Source organism: Monodelphis domestica, chromosome X, assembly GCF_027887165.1.
Source record: "Monodelphis domestica isolate mMonDom1 chromosome X, mMonDom1.pri, whole genome shotgun sequence".
NCBI lineage: Eukaryota > Metazoa > Chordata > Mammalia > Didelphimorphia > Didelphidae > Monodelphis > Monodelphis domestica.
The window spans coordinates 1,878,267-1,901,572 of NC_077235.1; the positions used below are offsets into that span (position 1 = coordinate 1,878,267).

The following is a 23,306-nucleotide window of genomic DNA, read 5'->3' on the forward strand; positions in this document are numbered from 1 at the left end:
GTCTACTACATAAACTTCACAGACTTTGCCAGCTACGAGGTGGTGGTGGATGAGAAGCCCTTCCTTCAGTGCACCCGGAGCATCGAGACAGGCAAGACCAATTACAATACGTGCTACACGGCGGGCGTGTGCCTCCTCCGAGCGCGCCAGAAGATCGCGGTGAAGATGGTGCATGCCGACATCTCCATCAACATGAGCAAGCACAGCACGTTCTTTGGGGCCATCCGGCTAGGCGAGGCCCCCGCCTCCTAGATTCTTCCCGGCTGGGAGGCCAGGACGCCTGGAGCCGCCCCACCATTGCATGCATTGCATGCATGGAGAGACAGAGGAACGAGCAAGTGAGCGTGCGCCACAGAGCCAGCTACTCACAGCCTATTCCCTAACTAGTGGCTTTTGGCTGAGCCGGTTCGCTGGGACCTGAGGGAAGCAATGGGTAGCTGCTGGCCTTGGGACGGCCAGGCCGGTATTCCTAGACTCAGTGCCAACTGCCCTCATCAATTTCTGCCTCTGGGCTCAGCATGAGGGGTCACCCACAGGCCTATGGCTCTCAGGACCGTGGCACCACCAGCAGGGGCATGGGGTGCTACTGCCAGTTGTGCCCACCAGCTGTGTGGTAGCAGGCACTTTGGGGTGAGAACTGGCAGAGACAGGAACCTGGAGGAGAGGGGGGCTGCCAACAAGGCCCTCAGGACTCTTGGGTGCCACCAGCGTGTACAGCAGAGAGCACTGGTCCATTACTGTCACTGTTCTGGGTTCTGGTCCCGCCCCCACCATATCCTAAGTCTCTTCCTAAGTATCTCTGGGCCTCCCCATGGGCCCTTCCATCTTGACTCCACCTTCTTCTCTGTAAGGGGAGGGGTTTCAACTAGATAACTTTCCTCCTCGGAACCTACCTCTGCTCCTGGGCTTATTCCTTAAGTAGGACTTTCCCATGATGCAGTGGGAGGGCATGCAAGCAAGGAGGCACTTGGTACGGGCTTATGGCTGTGCTGGCTGCTTAGCTTTGGCAACCTGTAGGCCCCCATTGTGGCCACGTGCTCAGGCTGAAAGGGGGCCTTTGCTTGGTTTCCCTGCTCCATATCCAAGTTTTCTGTTTGGGGGTGGGGCGGCCCCTGCAGCATGCTGTGGGCAGGGCTCCATAAATGGGCCCCTGGCCTTCTTCCCTGTTTCCAAAGCCATCCTCAGCTCTTAGTCAATTCCTGAGATGGGGCCACGTTTCTCGCCCACCCCGTGCTAGTCTGGCCATGGCTCTCACTCTCCCAACTTTTGCACATGACGTGACATGACGTAGTAACTGATTCCATGTGACTACACACAAGTCTTTTGTTCTGCTTGTGGGATTGTGCCTCCAGGCAGGGATTCCAGGGGCCAACTGGCCCTTAGTCATGTGAACAGGCCCCAGAAGGGGCTAGTGACTCCTCCCAGCTCTATAAGGGACCCCTGGGCAGCCTGGTGCACCCACTCCACACACACACACACACACACACACACCCATCAGGTTCAGGCCCCTCTCAAGGGAGAGCACAATCCGTGCCAGAGGTACCTGAGCTGAGCATGGAACTAGGCAGTACATCCAGTAGGACACCTAAGTGGGGACCAATGGAAAGGGAACTGGCCCTGGATTGAGAGGAGCCAGATTCCAATCCTGCTTCTGATGCTTTGCCTCCTGGGGCCTCGGTTCCCTTGGCTGCTTTCAGAAATCACAGCTGGCTTACTACTAACAAAAAGGACTTTGAGGAAGTCCCAGGATGGGCTGGTTGCAAGAAGGCCACTCTTGCTCAGCACCAGGCGTTCCCTACGTTACTCTGCCGCCAGGTCGAGGCCTCTAAGTAAATTGGGGCAGCCCAAGACCCCCAATAAAGACAGACGCATCCATTTTCTTGAGTGTTCCAAAGCTTTTCTTCCACTCCCACCCTTCACCACGGAGCGGCTGCACAGGGGCTGCTGGACAGTGAGAGCCCCAGAGCTTCTCTCCACATGGCCAAGTGGCAAGAGGAGCCTGAGCTGCACACACTCTTTGACGTCTGTCACCATCTTGAGGTACTGGTGATGATAGCCTAAAAGCTCTGTAGCTACCAAGCCAATGTGGGCCCCCCACCTGCCTGTGCATGGCCAGCCACAGAAGGGCTTGGGCAATCCACAGGGGAAAGGCCTTTGGGGCCTACAGCAGAAATCCAAAGCCCTGAACCCTGGCATGTCCATCCCCACTGGGCAGCACTGGCCAGCCCTAGGACTGCTGGGGCTTCTGTGCTGAGAGAAAACGACCCTCAGCCTCCTAGATCTGTGTCCGCTTGGTGTGGGGCCAAGCAGGGCCGCTGTTTTTTCCGTTCCCTGAATCAGCATCTGCCTCCTATGGGCTATAAGGGAGATGGAAGCCTACGGTGCCCCGCTGGCAAGGGCTCAAGGCCCAAGGAGGGGCACAGAAAGGAAGTGGAGATGACACTGGAAAGCACCTTGGAGAGCACCGGATTCCCCGGGCCAAAGGTGTTCCTTGAGGCTGGGATCTGTGTCCTGGAGAAGATGGAAGGTGGTAGACCAGCTCTGCCTACCTCCTGGGGGGGGGGGGCTGCAGTGGTTGCTGCAGAGGAGGGCCATGGCTGTGGCATTGCAGTCAAAAGAATGTGGAGGAGGCAGGGGGATGCCTCATTGACCTTCATTCCTTTTGCTTTCCCTGAAGGGTGGAAGACTGGAGGAAACTGGATCGTTGCTCTGCCCTGCCACCGAGGGTGCCAAGGGCCCACTCTTTCATGCTATGGCCACTGAGGCAAGAGATGCTGGGTGGCTTGTGCGCCTGACCAGCAGACACAGGCCTTGGAGGGCCTGAGCTTTGGTTCACTCAGTCCCCACAAAACAGGGACTGGAGGAGTCAAGGATTCCCCGACTTGGCAGCCCCTGGAGCACCCCAAACTCCTGCCAAGGGCCTCAGTTGGATTCGTGTGTCGGTTCGAATCAAGCCAGCACATACTTTTGAAGCGCCTACTTCTGTGCCAGGTCCCAGGATGGCTCCAACAACAAGAGGGCAGCAGTTCCCACCCTCAAAGGGCTTCCTTTCTCCGGCTAAAGCCTAAGTAGCCTCTCGTGTGTCCTGCCGTGAAACTCCTTTGAGTCATGGCACCTGGGGAGCTGGGGTTGGGGCGGTCAGCATGGGGGCCTCCCCCAGCCCTTGCTACACACACGACACCCTCAGTGAGACGTGCCCTTCTCCTCAGCGGTCCTGCACGTATCGCCTCCCAGCAATGCAGATAGGCCTCGGTTCTGTGGGCCATGTTAGAAATAGTCAGCATGTAGGTTTGATTTAACCCATTTGGTAATGAATCTGCTGTTCAGCCAGAGCAAGATGGAGCTTCCGGATGGGTCCCACCAGTGTCAGCTTCTGCAGGTGAAAAGAGGCCAAGCAGCCAAGCCTCCAGCCTCTCCTGTTCGCCTGAGCTAAGCTTCCAGAAGAGGGACCCAAGAGCCCGACAGGCAAGTCCGGAACTTGCGGTCAGTCCCCTCTGGGGAACAAAGGGCAGAGTGGCGGCCGGTAGACTCAAAGCTGCTTTCCATCAGGGGCTCTGGCCAACGTGGGTGTGACGACTGCAGGGCCGAGGCCTTTGGTCCAAGGGCCTGTCACAAGCGCTGGGCTCTGCTTCCCCACCTACCTGGTGGCACAGAGGCCAGAGGGGGCATCCCCTCCCTGCTCCCAGGTTGGACATGGAGCACAAGGCAGAGCCAGTGTGAGCTGAGAGCAGGGCCCACACCCTGCTCCATATAGGCCGGGAGATGGGGAATGCCAGTGCAAGTACCAACTCAGGCTGGGCTGAGAGGCCTTCGGCTCCACCTCGTCCAAGAGCCAGGACAGGCTCCAATCCTCTGGAGGAGGCTGAGAGGCCCACTCATGCAACTTGGCCCCGGGGTATCTTCCAGGTCCATCTAGTTTCTGCACCCTGTGCTTAAAGCCCCACCAGGTCCCTCCAAGAAGGGCAGGGCCACCCAGCATCTCTTTCTTGGAGAGGAGTCTCTGGGACTTAGGTCAGGTGAGCTGCCTGCCTAGTGTGGAAGAAAGACCTGCTGGGGCTTGGTGGGCCTCCTCTCGGTGGAGCCGCTCTGTGAATATCAAGTATACATACTGTGTATATAGGCCGGGTTGTAAGTTTGTGTAAATGAATGGTTTGTTCTTGGCCAATAAAAGCTTCTCCCCCCTGCTGTGTGAAGGGCACACGGTCTTCTTGTTCCCTCCCCGGGGAGGGACAGAGGGAGGGAGGGAGGGAGGAGGAGAGCCACCAAGGCCCAGAGAGCTACCATCTTCCCCCTCTACACCTCGCCTCAGAGCAGCATACTGTGGGGCACCCCCAAGGCAAGCTCAGGGCCCAGGTCTGAGCAACACGCAAACAGGCCTCTGGTCCTAAGCACTGGATAGCAAGCCCACCTGACAGTTGAGTCCAGGGACCCCAGGAGGCGTGGCCGGGAGCCCCTTCTTAGAGCCCTCCAGAGGCTCTCTGGCAGCCCCGTGCCAAGCTTTTGGGGAGTCCCATAGCACAAAGGACAGATTGCCAGAGGCTAGAAAGGCCCAGCAAGAGCCCTGGGCACTGGTGCCTTCCCTCAGTGTACCACAAGAAGAGGGGCAGTAAAAGTGCTGACCAGTGGCGTTTCTGCAGCCAAGTCCTGGCCATGCAGCTAGAGTTCTCCTCTGCTGAGGAAACACAGTGACTCTGAACACCCGCCCTCTAAGTGCTCAGGAAAATGGCCCCTCTGTGACCAAAGGGAGCCCGAGCGAGTCACGTGCCTTGGTCCAAAGGGGATCCCCATTCCTCATCATTCGGTGCAGTAGATGGGCCCTGGGATGGCCAGATGTGCAAATGTTCTAGGCCAAACTCCCAAAGGAAGGAGGAATCCAAGGGTGGAATGGTGGTAGACGTAGCCTCCTGTGTGGAGTGCTTGAGCCAAGCTCACTAGGCCGTCCACGTGCCTCCAGAGCTCCAGGACCCCCCAAGGCCTGTAGGCTGACAAAAGCCAGGCTAAAGGGATCCATCCCAAAGAAATGTTCATTAAGTCTCACTTCCTCAGGGAACCACAGCTGGCCTCTGGGAAGGGCCAAGTAGGCTTGGCCTGTCTGAGAGGATGCTAGGCACTCCCAGTCTACCCTACTTCAAAATGGCAGTGTCAGATTTAACTCATCTCTCTCACTCTCCCCACCCCGTCCATCTCGTCGGCACAGGCTCTCCCCTTGCCGGCCCTTCACGTCCATCCCGGCCCCCCATACCTCCAAAGTCCAGCTTCTTGTCACTTCTTGCCTGGAAAATTGCACTCGCCTCCTAACTGGCCCCCCAGCCTCCAATCTGCCCTCTGTAAAACTTCAGGGACTCCTCATGTATCCATCCTGGTATTCAAGGCCCTGGGTGCTCTGATACTAACCTGACATCTTAGACCACTGTCTCTCATGACTATCATGCAGTAACCAAACTGGACTGGTAGCTCATCCCCAGGCTCACTCTGCCTTCTCCCACCCCCAGGCGCCTAACCCCACCTCTGATACAGATTTCCTCCACACCTTCACTTACCAAAGATCTTCCCTCCCTCCTTCCAGACCTAGCTTAGGCATCACCTTCTCTCTGACCTCTCCCCCTCCACTGAGGATGAGAAGTTCACAGCCTACCACCTCTCCAGTGTCTGCTTCTCACATCCTGGAGGCTGTAGACTGTCTCCCAGAATCTCCGAGTTGGGAGGGCTAAAAGCCACAGAGCCAGAGAAAGAATCCCTGAGATGGGGTCCTCAGGCAGCCTTTGCTTGAAAAGCTTCTGGGAAAGGAGAGCCAGCACCCCCTCAGGCCTGTGCTGTCCTGCCTCTGGCCCCGTGTCCATATCTGGCGCTCTGCTCCTGGCTCTGGCCTTCAGGGCCAAACCGTACAAGTCTTTGTTCTCTCCTGCAAAACGGCATTTCCAGAACTCCTTTTGGCCTTGATATCCCCAGAGCAGAAGGTCTCGTGGGAGTTCGAAGGCTGGGGGGGGGGGCAGCCCATGTTTTTGAGGCTTGAGATGTCCTCGTCACTCAGCACTGGTGCCTCATATGTCCCAGCTGTTTGGTGGCACAAAAGGTGAGGTATTTTTGAGGGGGAAAGCAGTGGGTGTGATTATTATTGCCTTTCAGGGGGTCTTGCTAAGGTTCTAGACTCACCACCCTTCCTCTCCCTCTTTGGTCCTTTGCCTTCTGCCTTCAGACCCTGTCAGGCACCGTGCTGAGTGCTGAGGATACCAACAGGGTGTTTGGCTCTGCCCTCGGGGAGCTCCCAGTTGCTACTCTGCTAAAATGGCTCTCGCTCAGGTCCCCAGGGATGTCAGCAAATAGCAAAGAACCAAGCAGCCAGGGAAGTGTGAGGAGAGAGCTGGAGCCCAGCCAGCAAGGTGCTGTCTAACTAGGTGGAGTTGCCCAATCAGAAATGTGCAACAGAATTAAAGGCTCACCTGAGGCCCGCCCCATGTGCCAAACAGCTATGGAGGAGAAGCCCAGAGGAGCAAGGTCAGTCCCCAGCAGCATGTAAGGTTTGTGTCTGTGCTGATGGATGCCAAGGACAGCCTCTGTCTGCCCAAAGTACAAGCTGGCCTCCATCCGAGGGGAGGACGTGCTAGAAGTGGCTAGAGGGCTGTCTCTGGTCTCCAGGTGATGGAGGAGAAGAAAGTGGTTCTTATTGGAAGAAGGGCTTCTGGTGCAAGCCAGAAAGCAAATGAAGTGACCAGAGACAGGGCAGTCTGAGCCTGGGCCAGGAAATTGGAGGGCAGAAGAAGGATGCAACAGGTGAAGGAAAGGGGGGACCACTGGCCCTCTGGGCAAAGGACCCCCCACCAGGAACCCAGAAAGCCGGGACGATTTCCTGATGCTGTAAGGACTCCACCAACATTTTCCTCCCCACGTCTGTCTAAAAGGAAAGGAATCAGAGAGGAGAGTATTTAGGGGCCAATCAGCTGTGCTGTTGGGATTTGGGGGCCACAGTGACCAGGAATCCAATAGCCCCTGAGCCAGGAAGCTGGGAAATCTGATCTCCAGCCCTATGCTGAAAAGGGAGACAAAGAGAAAAGAGCAGCTCCATCTCTGTACGTCAAGCTCCATATCTAGAGAGCGGCGAGGACTGCGTAGGAGGAGGAATGGCAGAGAGGAGGCGATATCCATGAAGAGGGCCAGCATCCCAGCCTCAGATGTCTGTGTGCAAATGTTAAGTGAACCAGAGGTTAGCCTAGTACAAGAGGTCAGTCAGTAGGGCTGCCATTGAGGCTTGGGATGGGCCTTGCATCTGAAATACAGGAAAAGCTGGAGGCAGTTGGGGAGGGGTGGGAGGAGTGGCATTCTAGATGAAGAAGGCAAGGGAGGCTGGCGGAAGAGAATCCAGGAACCCAGGGCTGAAGGAAACGTGGTGGAGAACATTTGGATGAGGAGCCACAGAAGGAAAAATAGAAGGGGCAGAAGGAAGAATTAGACTTCACGTTCTGAAATCGTCCCTGCTGAGAGGTCATAGCAAAGGGGAGCTTCAGCCTTCCAGCCACCTGCTGGAGCTCCTGTAAAAGCAGAGAAGCCAGGAAACCAGGGGCTCACCTAGATGGTCGTTTAATCCTCATAAAGGTGAACTATGACAAGGAGAGCTGGAGCTACCAAAATAGAAATGACTCATGAGCAAGTGACCCAAATGCCAGCTTCAATTTTGACATTTGGAAGCAAAATCTAGTGACCAGGACAGAGAAAAGACTGGAGATCTCACCGCCCAACCACTGCTTGGAGGAAGTGGGGGTATCAGCCGAGGCTTAAAGGGGCTCATGGCAGCTGGGTTCAAGTATTTGAAGAATTGTGGAAGAAAAATGAGCCTAGTCCCAGAGGACAGAACTGAGGGCAGTGAGGGAAGTACATTGGAGAGAGAGAGATAGACAGACAGACAGACCGACAGAGACGGAGAGACAGAGACAGAGAGAGAGGGAGGGAGCAACACACACACACACACACACACACACACACACACACACACAGTAGATATCAAGAAAACCAGTCAATGGGAGTTGTCCAAAAATAAACTGGGTGCTCCAAGGAGGTCAATGGAGGACCTTCAAACACAGTGAGGGTGGTCACTTGTGGGAAAGGGAAGTCCCAGATGGCCTTCTTGATTGCACATAGGGTGACCTTGGTCTAGTTGAGGCTGCCTTCTGACTGTGGTTTGTAATTCTATGAAGTGTGGCCTCTGTCCCTGAGCCTCATTCCAGTGAGACCATTTCTCTCACTTTCCTCTCCTTTTCTTCTCTGCTCCGGAGCCTGCTGACCACCCTCTCTTCCTTGATGCCTGCCTCCTTGGCTTCCACGAGCCTCCATTTGTTGGATTCTCCCTCAGTCCCTCTAGCCTGGCCTCTCCATGGGCTCCATCAGCTGGCTTATGTGCTGAGTAAGCAATTTCCCGGCCTGCCTCCTGGCTCCAGGGCAGGCTCTCTCTCTCCCCCAAGCCCCTGACCCACGTTTCCTGAGGCTGCCCATGGAGCAGCATCACCCATGCACCCAGGCTTATTTGATTGGGTTACTCTTGCTTCTACCTCGTTGCCATCTTGCATCTTCGAGTGCCTCAGCCTTTCTCCCTTAGCCTCTTTCCCTGAGCTGTTCCTATAGCCTCTTGACTAGCTTCTGAGCCTTCAGTTGCTTCCCCCTCCAGCCCACTGCCAGGAAGTGGAATGGCTCGGTCACTCCTCTGCACACAAGTCATCAAGGCCTGCCACTTGCGACCCTCTACAATCTGACTCCAACAACTTTTACCAGGCCCAGCTTGCCCTGGTCCCCTTCCCATGCTGTGCTCTACCTTGCAGCCAAATAGAATCTCGTTCTCCTTGATGTCCCTGAAATGTCTGCTTTGTTTTCCAGTGTGGGGCCTCTACAGCTACCATTTCTCAGGCCTGCAGTGTCCTCCCATGCATGAGAGCACCTTCTGGTGATATCCTTCAAGGCCCAGCTCAAATGCTGCCTCCTCTGGGAGGCCTTCTCTGCTCAGCCCCATCAAAATGGGATCTCTCCTTCCACTGATCTTGTGGCACTTGGCATGCCTCTCCTGGGCCTCGATTCATGCTAGTTGTCTGCATCCACGTGTTCTCCTCTACCAGACTGGAAGCCCCATGAGGGCAGGACCCGTTCAATAACAAACACCCACAACCCCAATCACCATAACTTTGCCAACCTGACTCAAAATATCAGCCCTTGCCCCATGTTGCAGAGAACCTTTGTCTCTCCCCCAGACCCCGCCGTGTATTGAACACTTAATAAATACGTAGGAAACTGCATTTCAGTGGGTCTTTTTATTTGCCATCCCCATGCAAGAGGCCCTGAGTTCCCTGTCAGCCCCTGCCTAGCCTGGCCCCAGGCCAGACCAAGGCTGCAGGCTCAGAGGTCTGGGCATGAAGAAGAGAAAACAGTGGGAGGTCCTGAGCTGCCGTGGCCTGCCCCTGCCTGCCCGGACCTGAGTCTCAGTGCCCCGCAGCTCTGCCCACAGCTGCCCTCCATGCACGTCCTCTCCCATTTCTGAAACGGGGAGCTGGCTGCTGGGCAGCTTTCAGATGATCTCCAGCTCCTGGGTCTCTGAGATCCCGTACTGGGTCTTGTGTTCATCAAACAGCTTCCGCAGGGCCTTGATGTACAGAGCGTGGTATTTGTTCACTGTCTCCTGGCTCGGGTTCTCAATCTTGGGGATCGGCAGGGGCTCCCCAACTGCCAGGGCAGAAAAGGAAAGTGGAGAGGCATCAGAACCGCTCCCTCCCTAGAAGCAACCAGAGCCAGCAAGGCCTGCACCTAGGCTTCTCCTCTCTCCCCTTCCCTAGCCTGGCCAGTGGCCCCAGGAAGCCCCTCATGCTCCTGACTCAGCTATGAGGCATCAGAGACAGCTGAGGGCCAGGCCAGCATTTCCAATTGTCTCTTTAGCTTTCAGACAAGCTGGGGACAGGATTAGGTAGAGAAAAGGGAGGAAAGAGGGTCCCAAGTGGAGCCACGGAGCTGGGCCCGGAAGCACCTCAGGACAGACCTTGGACATTATCTAGTCTAACCCCTTGTTTGGCCAATGAGGAGACTGAAACCAAACCAAACCCTGTGCTGCCTCTCAGTATGTCTCGGGACCCTTTGGATTCTTCACCTCCCTCCCTCCCCTCCCCCCGCCGGCCACCACCAACTTTGGCAGCACTGAGGCCCCCAAGCACTCTGATTTCAGGGATCCATCATCTCGCCACACTGAATGCTACTTCATGTGCCCAGATGGCACCCTCTCCCTGCCTCAAGAGACGACCAGTCCCCCTAGGATTAGCCTGGCGAGGAGCTAGCCAGGGACTGCTGCCTGCTGGTCCATCACTAGGCCCATCCCTAAGGCCTGCCTGCTCGCTATGGGGCTTCCTCTGCTTCGGTGACTGACTCAGGGTTGGAGAACCCACCGATGGTGGTGACGGGCCGACGGTAAGGCAGGAGACCCCAGGAGTTCTCGGTGAAGCCACGGCCATAGAAGGCACAGGGGTAGACGTGCACCAACCTCTGGAACCCCACCTGGAAGTGGCGGACCCAGCCTCCCCGAGGGAAGATGTACTGATCGTAGAGTTCATTTTCTCCAAAGGAATACGAGGGGACCAAGGCCACCCTGTGGAGATTGGGAGACAACGAGGGGCAAGAAGCAGGCCTCTGCAGCCCCAGTCTGGCCTTCCCTTCCCTCTTAGGCCTAAGGCTAAGTCCCAGGGGGCTGCTTATGCAAAGGTTGCCATGGAGACAAGGAAAGGGGAGCTGACTTCCATGGTTCTCATCTCCTGGGGTTTCTCCCTCCCTCCCTTCTCCACATCTTGCTCCATGGATAAGGGGTGGGAGCTGGAGTCCAGTGGGCAAGGCTGCTCATTGCTACCCCATCGCTCATCCCGTGCCTCCTGCTGAAACCAGGCATCAATGAATTAGCCTCATCCCCTGAGCTCCCAGAGCCCTTCCTTAATCCTCTAAGGGCTGCCAAAAGGGAGAAAGGACCCTCAGGGCCCACCTTCCCCACCCCAGCTTGGGTCATGGGCCACCTACCCGTGCTGGAGGGCCATGCGTACAAAGCCCACACGTCTCTTCAGGACAAGCTTGGAGAAGCCCGGCCTGCCATAACGGCATTCGGCCAGGCCACCCACCACCACCACAACAGCATTGCCTCGACCTTCGCCAGTCAGCAGGTAATCCATGGAGGCTTTGCTCACAGAGCACGCTCCTAGAGGGTAGAGAAGCTCAGGAGGGCCTTCGTACCTGCACACAGTTGCCCCACAGGGCAGAGCAGGGCTGGCCCAGTCAGGCCAGGGAAGTCCAGCTGAGGCCTGAGTCCAGAGGTGTCACGAGGCAGGGCCTGGACTAAGACTCTACACCCCACATTGCCTTAGTCTAAGAGTAAGGTTGGGACCAACCGGAGTAGAGAAGTACAATGGGAAGGTGATTTTCCCAACGTGAGTGCCCTGCTCTTGGGTAGACAGGAGAGTCTTGCAGGCGCTAATTACAGAACTCTCATTGTTTCCCCACCAAAGCATCAGGAAGACCAGTGGCCTAGCCTAAAAGGGTGTCTATCTGAGTAAAGAGACCGGATGGACTTCTGCTCTCTGAGGATCTTGGGGTGGCAGGGATCTCCTTGGGGAGTCATTTAGCTCAGCCCCACGCCTCCAAGCCCAAATGCCCTGATCACACCAGGTCAGGAGCTTAGAAAGAGCAGAAGGTCCATTGCCTAAGGCCCTCCTTTCCCCAGGCCCTGTCAATGAATGGTCTGTCATTTCTCTGGCCGCCCTACCATTTGGTCCACAATGTCTGGCTGTCCGGAGAGCCCTTTCCATGGTGCAATCCCAGAAGTGAGCACAACAGAGAGCTCCCACTTCCACCCTGGATTGTGGAAGATGAAACATCTGCTCCGAGGGCTCATTAGGCAGCCCAGCCCAGCCCAACCTTTTTGACAGTGGGATGATGCTTGACTACAGGCCCCCTGGAACCCCAGCCTGACAGGGCTCTTTCCTAGCTTCTGCACCTCTCACCCTGGGGGCTAAATCTGGGGAGCTCTGTCCCCACTTCCCAGAATCCAACCAGCTCAAATACAGTAGATCCCATTGAGAAAGGAGATAGCAGTGGGAGGATGAGGCTGACCCTGTACATGTCATAGAACCCCAGAATCAAAGCTAGGAGGGCCCCTGGAGACAGTCTACACCAGCAGTAGCAAAGGTTTTCAAGTTCATGTGCCCAAACTACACCTTCAAACTGCCTGCGAGAGCCCCTCCCTCATCACCCCAGACAGTGGAGGGAAGCAGTGCTCCCTTTGGGTGGCTGGACAGAGGGGCCGGGCATGCAAAAAGTGTCCTGTGGTGCTGGGAAGAGGGGGAACAGAACAGCTCCCCCCCACCAGTACCAGCTGGACACACGTGCCAATACTTCACCAACACTGGTCTACACCATCACATGTTCAACAAATGAAGACCTCCAGGGAGAGGGAACCCACCTTATCTCCAGTTGGGCCCAATGGACTTTCCATTAGCCTCCAACTTATCAAAGGAATTTTTCCTGCCCTCAAGCCTCAGTGTGCCTCCCTGCCCCTTTCCCCCATTGCTTCTCCAGGTTCTGCCCTCTGGGGCCTAATGGAACAAGCCAACAGAGCTAACTCGCCAAAGTCTTCTCTCCTCCAATCTCTCCTGGTTGCCCTTCCTTCTGCATAGCAGATCCAGCCTGTCGATGTCCTCTCTCAAGTGTGCTGGATCCTCAATGGAACGCCACTTGGCCAGAACCAGCACCACTCCTGTCCCAAGGCAGCCACCCCTCAGAATTCCCAGGGTTCTTCCACAGAATCTACATTTGAGAGTGCAGCGCAGGGCAGGACTTTGGTCCCTCTGAAACTATCCCTAACTGGATTGCTGAAGCCCAGTGTTGGGGTTGCTGCCGTCCAGCTTTCTCTTCTAGGCTCATGGCATCTGCAAATGTGCTCAGGATCCCATCTGTGCTTTCAGCTCTGCCTAATACAAATGTGAGCAGAACCATTCTAACCATCGTAACTCTCAAGGATGGAGCTTTAACGTTGACAGAGCTGTACATGTGCTTATCTCGTGTGCTTGACCCTCTTTTGGCCAGAAGAAGGCTGAAGAAAGATCCCTGAGGCACTCCACCAAAGACATCCCTGTTTCTTGGCCTCTTTGGGTCCACATGTGTACTCAGATAGATCTATTAAGTTCCCAGGTGGGGTAATGAATGCGAGTCCCCAGATAGGATTTCTTTTTTTTGGGGGGGGGGAGGAGACTCCCTGTAGGGGTTTAAGCAACAAGAGCCTAAAAGAGACGTAAATATCTGCCACCCCCACTCCCCATAACCAATCACCAGATTTTCAGACCCCAAAATGGAAAACCCAGGTGAAGGCTTGGTCACTGAGCAACTCACCACTGGACATCACATACTCCCTAAGGATGGGCACCCAAAAGAAAGCTCCCAATGTGAGTGTGTACGGGGTGATGCCGGGAAAGACCTTGGAGAAGTCGGAGGCCTCAGTGGCAAAGTGGCAAAAACTGCTGTGGGCCAGGATCCCGTGGGGGTGAGAAGCGATGATGTAATTGTGCTTGGGGGATAATTCATGAGTCTTCACCAGCTGGGGGTGGAGGGAGATGGAGTCAGGAAGGAAGGCAGACCAACAGCTGGCCAAGGGGCAGGGTGGAGTGGGGTCCGGTTAGAGGGACCTACTCACCTTGAGTGGAAAATAGTCTCGGTATTCCTTCCATAGGCGCCAACTCCTTATCCATTGTGACCGTCGACCACCTGGTGATACAGCTCCCTCAGGCCCCAGGAAGTTGGGGAGGATGGGGCCAAAGTTGAGGGGACCCAGGCAGGGTTTCCTATTCCATATGCTGATTCCAAGCCATGCTGGTGGCCAGCTCTGATGCCAGAAGGGGGGCTACCTCACAACTTCCCCTGCTCCCAATCCTCTATCCCACTTTCCTCACAACCACCCTGTCAGTATGACTAGCCCCACTTTACAGATGAGCAAATGGAGGCTGAGAGCCATGAGTCTTCTGCAACCCTGGGCAACTTGAACCCAGGCCTTAGGACTGTTTCCCACAGCTTCACACACTATTCTTACCTCTTACCCAAAGAAAGGAAAACTCCTGGCAGGCCTGGATGAGAATGAGGCCCAGCTGGGACCAAGCACCCCTTCTTGCCCAGGTTTATTTTTTGATCCATGCTCAGGCCTCCCCTGAACCTCCCCATCTCCCCAACAACCCCTACAGCCCCTACCTCGCTGCGGGGTCTTCCAGTCAAAAATCATCCAAATAATTGTGAGCACAGTCAGCGGCCAGTACGATGTGAACACCACCACGTAGAGGTGAAAAAAGGTCACAGATAAAACTGAGAGAACCACAGCAAAGCATTAAAGGGTTAATCAGCTCGGCACCCCCAGGCGAATCCCCCAACACCCCAGACACACGTTCTCTCTCTTCCCTGCACTGGCTGCCATCCCCTGCCAGCCTCACTTTGAGCACACACACTCATTAAGCATTCCTGCACACCTAGGCCTTCTGATCCAGAATCACAGGGCAGGGACCTTCAAATATGCAGTGTCCCAGCTGAGGGGGCAGAGAACACAGCATGGGAGCCGGGAAAGGACCTGAGAACAGAGAATGTGCTCCTGGAACATGAGGCCTGAATGAGTGAGGAGGCGCAATTCTACATTCAGATCCCATTTGTCTGCCTCCAGAGCAGTTTCCCTCCCTCCAGCAGCCACTACCCGGATGCCCACTCCGAGCACACACTAACGGACCAAGACACTGGGACCCAGCACCTCCCGATTCCTTTGGGGCTGAGGGTAAGGCCAGGATCACAGTGTTCTGCTCTCAGGCCCTCTCGCGTCCCAGCACCAATTCCCGGGATCATGACTAAGTGACCGGCCACCCTGCCGGCACCACGTGAAGGAAGTGAGGCCCTTTGTTACCTCCCTTCTGGGGCCTGATGAGCACTGATGTGGGAAACGGTGATAGGAGGAAGGGCTAAGTCCAGGCCAACTGTCAGGGATGCCCAGGGACCGAGAACTTTCCTGGAAAGTCCCTGACGTCCCCCTAGTCCCAAGGGGAGACTCATCAAGGCGCAGAAACATCTGGATTGGCAGGTTCCAACAGCAAATGATTCCGACAGTCCAGTGGTGCGTGGGAGTCCCTGCTTTCCTTTTCTCGAAGCTACTCTTTGGCCCTCTGCCTTCTTCTGATCCCTCAACCATCGACTCGGTGCATTCAAACGGCAGTTAGGAAGTGTCCACTGGCCGTAAAGCTCTGTGCCAGGAGCTGGACATGGCAAGAAGAAACCCAAAGCAGGCTCAGCCCTCCCAGAGCAAGCTTTTGGCTGAAGACACTCAAGAGGGCTAACGGCTAGGAGATCAGGAAAGGCTCCCAGCCTCAAGATCCTCAGAAGCAGAAGTGAGGGGGACAGAACAAGATCTTCAGGTGCTGCAAAAAGAAGCTCGAGGAACAGCAGGAAGGCACCAGCTGCCTGTGGGCAGGTTAGGTAGTGACATAGAAGAAGAGCCCAAAGGTAGGCTGCAGCCAGATGAGGAGAAGTGCAGTCTTCTGTCCTAGAGGCAACAGGGAGCCACTGAGACTTGCTGGGGGGAGCGACACAGCTAGGCCTGTGCTTCAAGACTGCAGAGGGGAAAAGATGGTGGACAAGAAGCCTCTCATTTCCTCCCAGGTCACCACACCTCCTTCCAGCCTCCACAAATCCCTACCATGAACAAGTCCCACAAGGTACTTTCCTGTAGTTACGTGAAAAATGCTCTAGATCTTGTATGATTAAAGGAACACAAATGAAAACAGCTCTGCAGTATCCCCTCACAGCCTTGGCACTGGCTGAGGGAACACAAAAGGAAAATGCCAAATGCTCGAGGAGTGCGGGAGGAAACAGGACCAAATTCACAGAACCATTGTGGAGGACAACTTGGAACTCGGTCCATACTCGAGCCCACACACTGGGCCAGCAACAGTACTCCCCTAGACCCCAAAGAGACCTAAGAAGGGTGTACAAAAAGCTTCAGAGCAGCTCTGTATGGTGCCAAAGAACTGGAAAGTGAGAGGATGCCAATAAACTGGGGGACAGTTTAGCAAGTTCTGCTCTGTGAGCATAATGGAATACTATCATGCTGTAAAAAGGCAATGGGCCATGCAGCTGGTAGCTCAGTGGATGGAGAGCCAGGCCTAGAGAAGGGAGATCCTGGGTTCCAATCTGGCCTCAGACACTTCCCAGCTGGGTGACCCTGGGCAGGTCCCTTCACCCCCATTGGCTAACCCTAGTTTCTAGGCCCCTGCCTTGGAACCAATACACAGCAGTGACTCTAAGGTAGAAGGTGAGGGGCTTAATTTGTTTTAGAAAAGTCGATGGGTTCAGAAATACCTGCTAAGGCTTGTATGAACTGATGCAAAGTGAAGCGAGTGGGACCAGGAGATCAAGTCATACAATACCAAAAAAACTGTCAAGATACCAACTGTGAAAGGCTTAGGAATCGACCAGCACAACAACCCACCACAGTTGCAAAGGGCTCACGATGAAAAATGCTGGAGGGCTGCAGGACGCACACAGAGTGCAGAACATGGAGAAAGTGGGAGCTGGTTTCACATAACTTCACATGTGTAATGGGGGGAGGGAGAGAAATTGGAACTAAAAAGAAAATAGCATAGAAGGAAAAACAAACTGCAAGTTAGCCTACTTTATCTACCCTTCCGAATCCTTTGGGCCCTTATCCTTCTATGGTTCATTCCCTGCCAATCAGTCGCATTTCACAAGCTTCAGCCCAGGGTCACTGCCCCTCAAGCCCATGACCTGTCCCCATTTCAGAGTTGCTGGGCCTGACAGAGGAAGTCACGAAAACATTTTGACCGGGCACACTACAAATTCCTATTACCTACATTCAATGGAGCCCCCATTCCTGCATAGCAATCCATAAAAAGCTACCACCCCCACCACTATTCTAAACTTCTCTCCTGAACTCCCAACACCAGCCCAGCCAACCCTTTTCTCCTTTCTCAGATGGCCTCACCTCTTGTTTTACTGAGAAATAGAGGCCCTCAGAGCTGAGCTCCTTCCCCTCCCTTCACACCTTCCAAGTCCTTCCATGCTTTTAGTCATCTCCCCCTTTGTTCCAGTTTCAAAGGAGACCTGAACCCTTCTTTTCATCAGAGCTAAGCTATCTCCTTGGCAACCTGGTCCTGTCCCCTCTCGTTTCCTCTGAAAGCTCTCTTCCCTCTTTCTTTCTCTCTTATCTCTACTCTTTCTTCTCCCCCCATTCCTGGAAAAAACCATTCCCTTGGCCCTGCCAAACCTTCAGGCTCTTCTTCCTTTCCCTAATTCAACAGCTCCACCTCCTCAGCAGCACCCACTTACTCTTCAGTCCCTTACAATCCAGCTTCTAAACTTTCATCGAATCTGAGCTCTCTAAACTTTTTTTGGTCAGTAATTAAGCAGTGTTGGGGTGGTTTTTTTGAAATTTTTATTTAATTAGTCAGTTTAGAACATTTTTTCCTTGATTACAAGAATCACATTCTTTCCCTTCCCTCCCCCCACCCTTTCCCATGTCCAACACACAATTCCTCTGGGTATCACATGTATCCTTGATCAAAACCTATTTCCATGTTGTTGCTGTTTGCACTAGAGTGATCATTTAGAGTCTCCATCCCCAGCCATATCCCCTCCACCCATGTAATCAGGCAGTTGTTTTTCTTCTGTTTCTACTTCCACAGTTTTTCCTCTGAATGTGGATCGTGTTTTTTTCTCGTAGATCCCTCCAAGTTGATCAGGATCACTGCATTGCCACTAATGGAGAAGTCCACTAAATTCGATTGTACCACAGTGTATCAGTCTCTGTGTACAATGTTCTCCTGGCTCTGCTCCTCTCACCCTGCATCACTTCCTGGAGGTCTTTCCAGTTCACCTGGAATCCCTCCAGTTTATTATTCCTTTGAGCACAAGAGTATTCCATCACCACCAGATACCACAATGTGTTCAGCCATTCCCCAGTTGAAGGGCATCCCCCCATTTTCCAATTTTTTTGCCACCACAAAGAGCACAGCTATGAATATTCTTGTACAAGTCTTTTTCCTTATTATCTCTTTGGGGTATAAACCCAGCAGTGCTATGGCTGGATCAAAGGGCAGACAGTCTTTTAAAGCATAGTTCCAATTTGCCCTTCACAATGGTTGGATCAACTCACAACTCCAGCAGCAATGCACTAATGTCCCAACTTTGCCACATCCCCTCCAACATTCTTTGCTTTCCTTTGCTGTCATGTTAGCCAATCTGCTAGGTGTGAGGTGATACCTCAGAGTTGTTTTGATTTGCATTTCTCTGATTATAAGAAATTTAGAACATTTTTTCATGTGCTTATGAATAGTTTTGATTTCTTTATCTGCCTATTCATGCCCCTTGACCATTTATCAATTGGGGAATGGCTTGATTTTTTGTACAATTGATTTAGCTCTTTATAAATTTGAGTAATTAGACCTTTGTCAGAGGTTTTTGTTATGAAGATTTTTTCCCAGTTTGTTGTTCCTCTTCTAATTTTGGTTGCATTGGTTTTGTTTGTACAAAAACTTTTTAATTTAAAGTAATCAAAATTATTTATTTTACATTTTGTAATTTTTTTCTAACTCTTGCCTGGTCTTAAAGTCTCTCCTTTCCCAAAGACATGTCAAGTATACTATTCTGTGTTCACCTAATTTACTTATAGTTTCCCTCTTTATATTCAAGTCATTGACCCATTCTGAGTTTATCTTGCAATAGGGTATGAGGTGTTGATCTAAACCTCATCTCTCCCATACTGTTTTCCAATTTTCCCAGCAATTTTTGTCAAATAGTGGATTTTTGTCCCAAAAGCTGGGCTCTTTGGGTTTGTCATAGACTGTCTTGCTGAGGTCACTTACCCCAAGTCTATTCCACTGATCCTCCCTTCTGTCCCTTAGCCAGTACCATATAATTTTGATGCTTTATAGTACAGTGTAAGATCTGGTACTGCCAGGCCACCTTCCTTCGCATTTTGTTTCATTATTTCCCTGGATATTCTTGATCTTTTGTTCTTCCAAATGAACTTTGTTGTGGTTTTTTTTCTAATTCAGTAAAAAGTTTTTTGGTAGTTTGATGGGTATGGCACTAAATAGATAAGTTTGGGTAGGATTGTCATTTTTATTATGTGAGCTCATCCTTCTCAGGAGCAATCAATGTTCTTCCAATTATTTAGATCTAGTTTTAATAGTGTGGAGAATGTTTTGTAGTTGTGTTCATATAGTTACTGTGTTTATCTTGGCAGATAGATTCCTAAGTATTTTATATTGTCTAGTGTGATTTTAAATGGAATTTCTCCTTCTAATTCTTGCTGTAGAGATGTATTGGAAATATATAGAAATGCTAATGATTTATTTGGGTTTATTTTGTATCCTGCAACTTCGCTTAAGTTATTTCCACTTGGTTTTTAGTTGATTCTCTAGGATTCTTTAGGTAGACCATCACATCATCTGCAAAGAGTGATAGCTTGGTCTCCTCATTGCCTATTTTAATACCTTCAATTTCATTTTCTTCTCTAATTGCTACTGCTAGTGTTTCTAGTACAATGTCAAATAATATAGGTGATAACGGGCATCATTGTTTCACTCCGGATCTTATTGGGAATGCATCTAGTTTATCCCCATTGCAGATGATGTTTGATGATGGTTTTAGATATATACTGTTTGTTATTTGTAGGAAAGGCCCTTCTATTCCTATGCTTTCTAGTGTTTTCAATAGGAATTAGTATTGTATTTATTTTGTCAAAGGCTTTTTCTGCATCTATTGAGATAATCATGTGATTTTTGTTGGTTTGCTTGTTGATATAGTCAATTCTGTGGATGGTTTTCCTAATATTGAACCATCCTTGCATTCCTGGTATAAATACTACCTGGTCATAATGAATAACCCTAATGATCACTTGCTGGAATCTTTTTGCTAGTGTTCTATTTAAGATTTTTGCATCTATGTTCATTAAAGTGATTGGCCTGTAGTTTTCTTTCTCTGTTTTTGACCTGCCTTGCTTTGGAATCAGTACCATATTTGTGTCATAAAAGGAAATTGGTAGAACTCCCTCTTTGCTTATTATGTCAAATAGTTTGTATAGTATTGGGATTAGCTGTTCTTTGAATGTTTGACAGAATTCACTTGTGAATCCATCAGGCCCTGGGGATTTTTTTCTTAGGGAGTTCTTTAATAGCTTGTTCAATTTCTTTTTATGATATGGGATTATTTAAGAATTCTATTTCTTCTTCTGTTAGTCTAAGCAATTTATAGTTTTGCAAATATTCATCCATATCAGCTAGATTGCCATATTTATTTCCATATAATTAAGCATAAGAGTTTTTAATGATTGCCTTAATTTCTTCCTTTTCATCTTTGATACTGTTAATTTGGTTTTCTTCTTTCCTTTTTTAAATTAGAGTAACCAGTACTTTGTCTATTTTGTTTGTTTTTTCAAAGTACCAGCTCCTAGTCTTATTTATTAAATCAATAGTTCTTTGACTTTCATTTTTATTAATTTCTCCTTTAGTTTTTAGGATGTCTAATTTAGTTTTCATCTGAGGATTTTTAATTAGTTCACTTTCTAGTTTTTTAATCTGCATTCCCAATTCATTGACCTCTGCCCTCCCTAATTTGTTAATATATGAACTCAAGGTTATAAATTTCCCCCCCAAGTACTGCTTTGGCTGCATCCCATAGATTTTGAAAGGATGTCTCATCATTGTCATTTTCTTCAATGAAATTATTCATTGTTTCTATGATTTGTTCTTTAACCAATTTTGGAGAATCGTATTATTTAATTTCCAATTAATTTTTGATTTGCCTCTCCATGTACTCTTACCAATTATTATTTTTATTGCATTATGATCTGAAAAGGTTGCATTTATTATTTCTGCTCTTTTGCACTTGTTTTCAGTGCTTTCATGCCCTAGTACATGGTCAATTTTTGTGAATGTACCATGTGCTGCTGAAAAGGTGTATTCCTTTTTGTCCCGATTTATTTTTCTCCACCTATCTACTAACTCTAATTTTTCTAAGATTTCATTCACTTCTCTTTCCTCTTTCTTATTCATTTTTTGATTCGATTTATCTAGATCTGATAGAAGAAGGTTCAGGTCTCCCACTAGTATAGTTTTTCTATCTATTTCATCCTTGAGTTCCACTAGTTTCTCCTTTAGAAATATGGATGTTATGCCATTTGGTGTATACATGTTGAGTACTGATATTTCTTCTTCATTGTCTATACTGCCTTTTATCATGATGTAATTGCCTTCCCTGTCTCTTTTAAGTAGTCCTATTTTTACTTTGGCTTTTTCAGATATCATGATTGCAACTCCTGCCTTCTTTTCTCAGTTGATGCCCAATAAATTCTGCTCCACCAGCTTACCTTTTCCCTATGTGTATCTACCTTCCTCATTTGTGCTTCTTGTAGACAAAAATGGTAGATTTTGGCTTTTAATCCACTCTGCTATTTGCTTCTTTTTTATGGGTGAGTTCATTCCATTCACCTTCAGAGTTATGATTACCAGCTGTGTATTTTCCAACATTTTGATTTCCACTCCTAGCCCTGCCCTTTCTTTTTTCACTATTTACTTCTATACCAGTGTTTTGTTTTTAATTGGTCCTCCTAATTCCCACCCTTATTTTACTTCCCTTCCTACCCCCATCCCCTCTTATTCCCCTTTTATTTTCTTTATGGACTTTTTAAACTACCCCCCCACCCTCTCCCTCCCTTGTATTGTTTCCCTCCCCACCAGTCTGTTACCTTTCTACTTCTCTATAGGGTGCAAATCTCTGCCCCAATGGATTTGATTATTCTTCCCTCTTTGAGTCAATTTCAATGCACATAAGCATTAAGTATTTCCTATCTCCAACCTCTTTACCCTTCCAGTGTATTGGTGTTCTCCCCCACTCCTGCCATGTGCTTCAAGACATATAAATTTACCCCATTTTGTTTCTTTTCTCATTTCTCTTAGTATTATCCTCTTTTTTACCTCTAGCTTAACACACACACACACACACACACACACACACACACACACACACACACACACACTGTAGCATTCCAAGCATATTCACATCTATGAAATATAAATCATTGTATGGTTACGGTGTCTCCAAGCATAAGGTTATACCAATGAGGCTTGTGAATGTAACCTTGAACTGGCCATACGGCCCTTGGCTAGGACAAACTCATTAACATGTGCTGAGTATTCTCTTGAGAAAGCCTGGGTTGTAATCTACACCCCCAAAGGTGTTCCCTCTACCTTACCACCCAATCATGATTGTTTACGCTCTCTGATGTAATCGCCACTAATTGGAAACTACTCCCCACCTACTCAGCAATAAAAGCAGAAGGTGGAGCCCATAAAGCTCTCTTGGAATTTTCTCTTCCCTCTCTCGGACTTCCTCTCTGCTCTGCTCAGCTCCTTAATCCTATCTCCCTCTTTCTCTCTCCTTTCTGAATCTCTTCCTCCAAGAGGCCCCAGCCCCTCTCGGCTTACATTCTTTACCTTAATCTCCTCTACCTCGTATTCCACTGATCCTCATATTTTCCTTCCGAGGAGATACCATAGGGGTTTGCCTGCCCTATTCAAACACTGACTTGTCCGTGTCTGTCATTCTTCACCCTGGTTCTCGGTTCTCTATCTCTCCTCGGGTCCCATCACAAAGGTGAGCCCCTTCCCTTGTGGGACCCTGCTGGTCAGGGAAATCCTTAAGGAACACACACACACACACACACACACACACACACACACACATATTTATTTATGTCTTGGCATTTCATCCTATACAGTTTGGCGCTGTTCCCTCTAAGTATAATTCTTCTAGCTACCCAGGTGATAATAATTTTTAAGAGTTACCAATATCCTCTTTTCTTATAGGAATACATATCATTTTAACTTATTGGGTGCCTTAAAAAAGTTTCTTTTCCCCTTTCTTAATTACCTTTTGGTGATTCTCTTGAGTTCTTTGTTTGGGCATCAAATTTTCTGTTCAGGTTCAGTCTTTTCTTTATGAATGCTTGGGATTCTTTTATTTTATTAAACGACCATACTTTCCCTTGTAAGAATATAGTCAGATCAAAACAACTCTGAGGTATCACCTCACACCTAGCAGATTGGCTAACATGACAGCAACGGAAAGTGATGAATGCTGGAGGGGATGTGGCAAAGTGGGGACACTAATTCATTGCTGGTGGGGTTGTGAATGGATCCAACCATTCTGGAGGGCAATTTGGAACTATGCCCAAAGGGCGATAAAAGACTGTCTGCCCTTTGATC

The 23,306-nt window shown here is 50.5% G+C and overlaps 2 protein-coding genes across 8 annotated transcripts in view; one reads left to right on the forward strand and one right to left on the reverse strand.

Annotated features, from left to right (window-relative positions):
- The window catches only part of EDA (ectodysplasin A), a 168,841-nt gene extending 159,566 nt beyond the window's left edge, over positions 1–9,275 (forward strand). For 4 of the 5 annotated variants that reach the window (XM_056808782.1, XM_056808783.1, XM_007507720.2 and 1 more), the window contains exon 8: positions 1–9,275. In XM_056808782.1, the coding sequence (XP_056664760.1) occupies positions 1–252 (252 nt within the window). In that variant the 3' untranslated portion in view covers positions 253–9,275. The other variant, XR_008914402.1, reaches the window with a different exon arrangement.
- Positions 9,272–23,306, reverse strand: part of LOC100014456 (acyl-CoA wax alcohol acyltransferase 2) — a 21,993-nt gene continuing 7,958 nt past the window's right edge. Inside the window, exons 1-7 of one of the 3 annotated variants that reach the window (XM_056808785.1) lie at positions 14,933–17,524; positions 14,239–14,349; positions 13,691–13,761; positions 13,390–13,594; positions 11,029–11,203; positions 10,410–10,609; positions 9,272–9,699 (exon numbers count right to left, since the gene is read on the reverse strand). In XM_056808785.1, coding sequence (XP_056664763.1) covers positions 9,545–9,699; positions 10,410–10,609; positions 11,029–11,203; positions 13,390–13,594; positions 13,691–13,761; positions 14,239–14,269 — 837 coding nt within the window. In that variant the 5' untranslated portion in view covers positions 14,270–14,349; positions 14,933–17,524 and the 3' untranslated portion in view covers positions 9,272–9,544. Of the gene's footprint in view, positions 9,700–10,409; positions 10,610–11,028; positions 11,204–13,389; positions 13,595–13,690; positions 13,762–14,238; positions 14,350–14,510; positions 14,910–14,932; positions 17,525–23,306 lie in introns of those variants that run through there. The other 2 variants (XM_056808786.1, XM_056808784.1) reach the window with 2 other exon arrangements.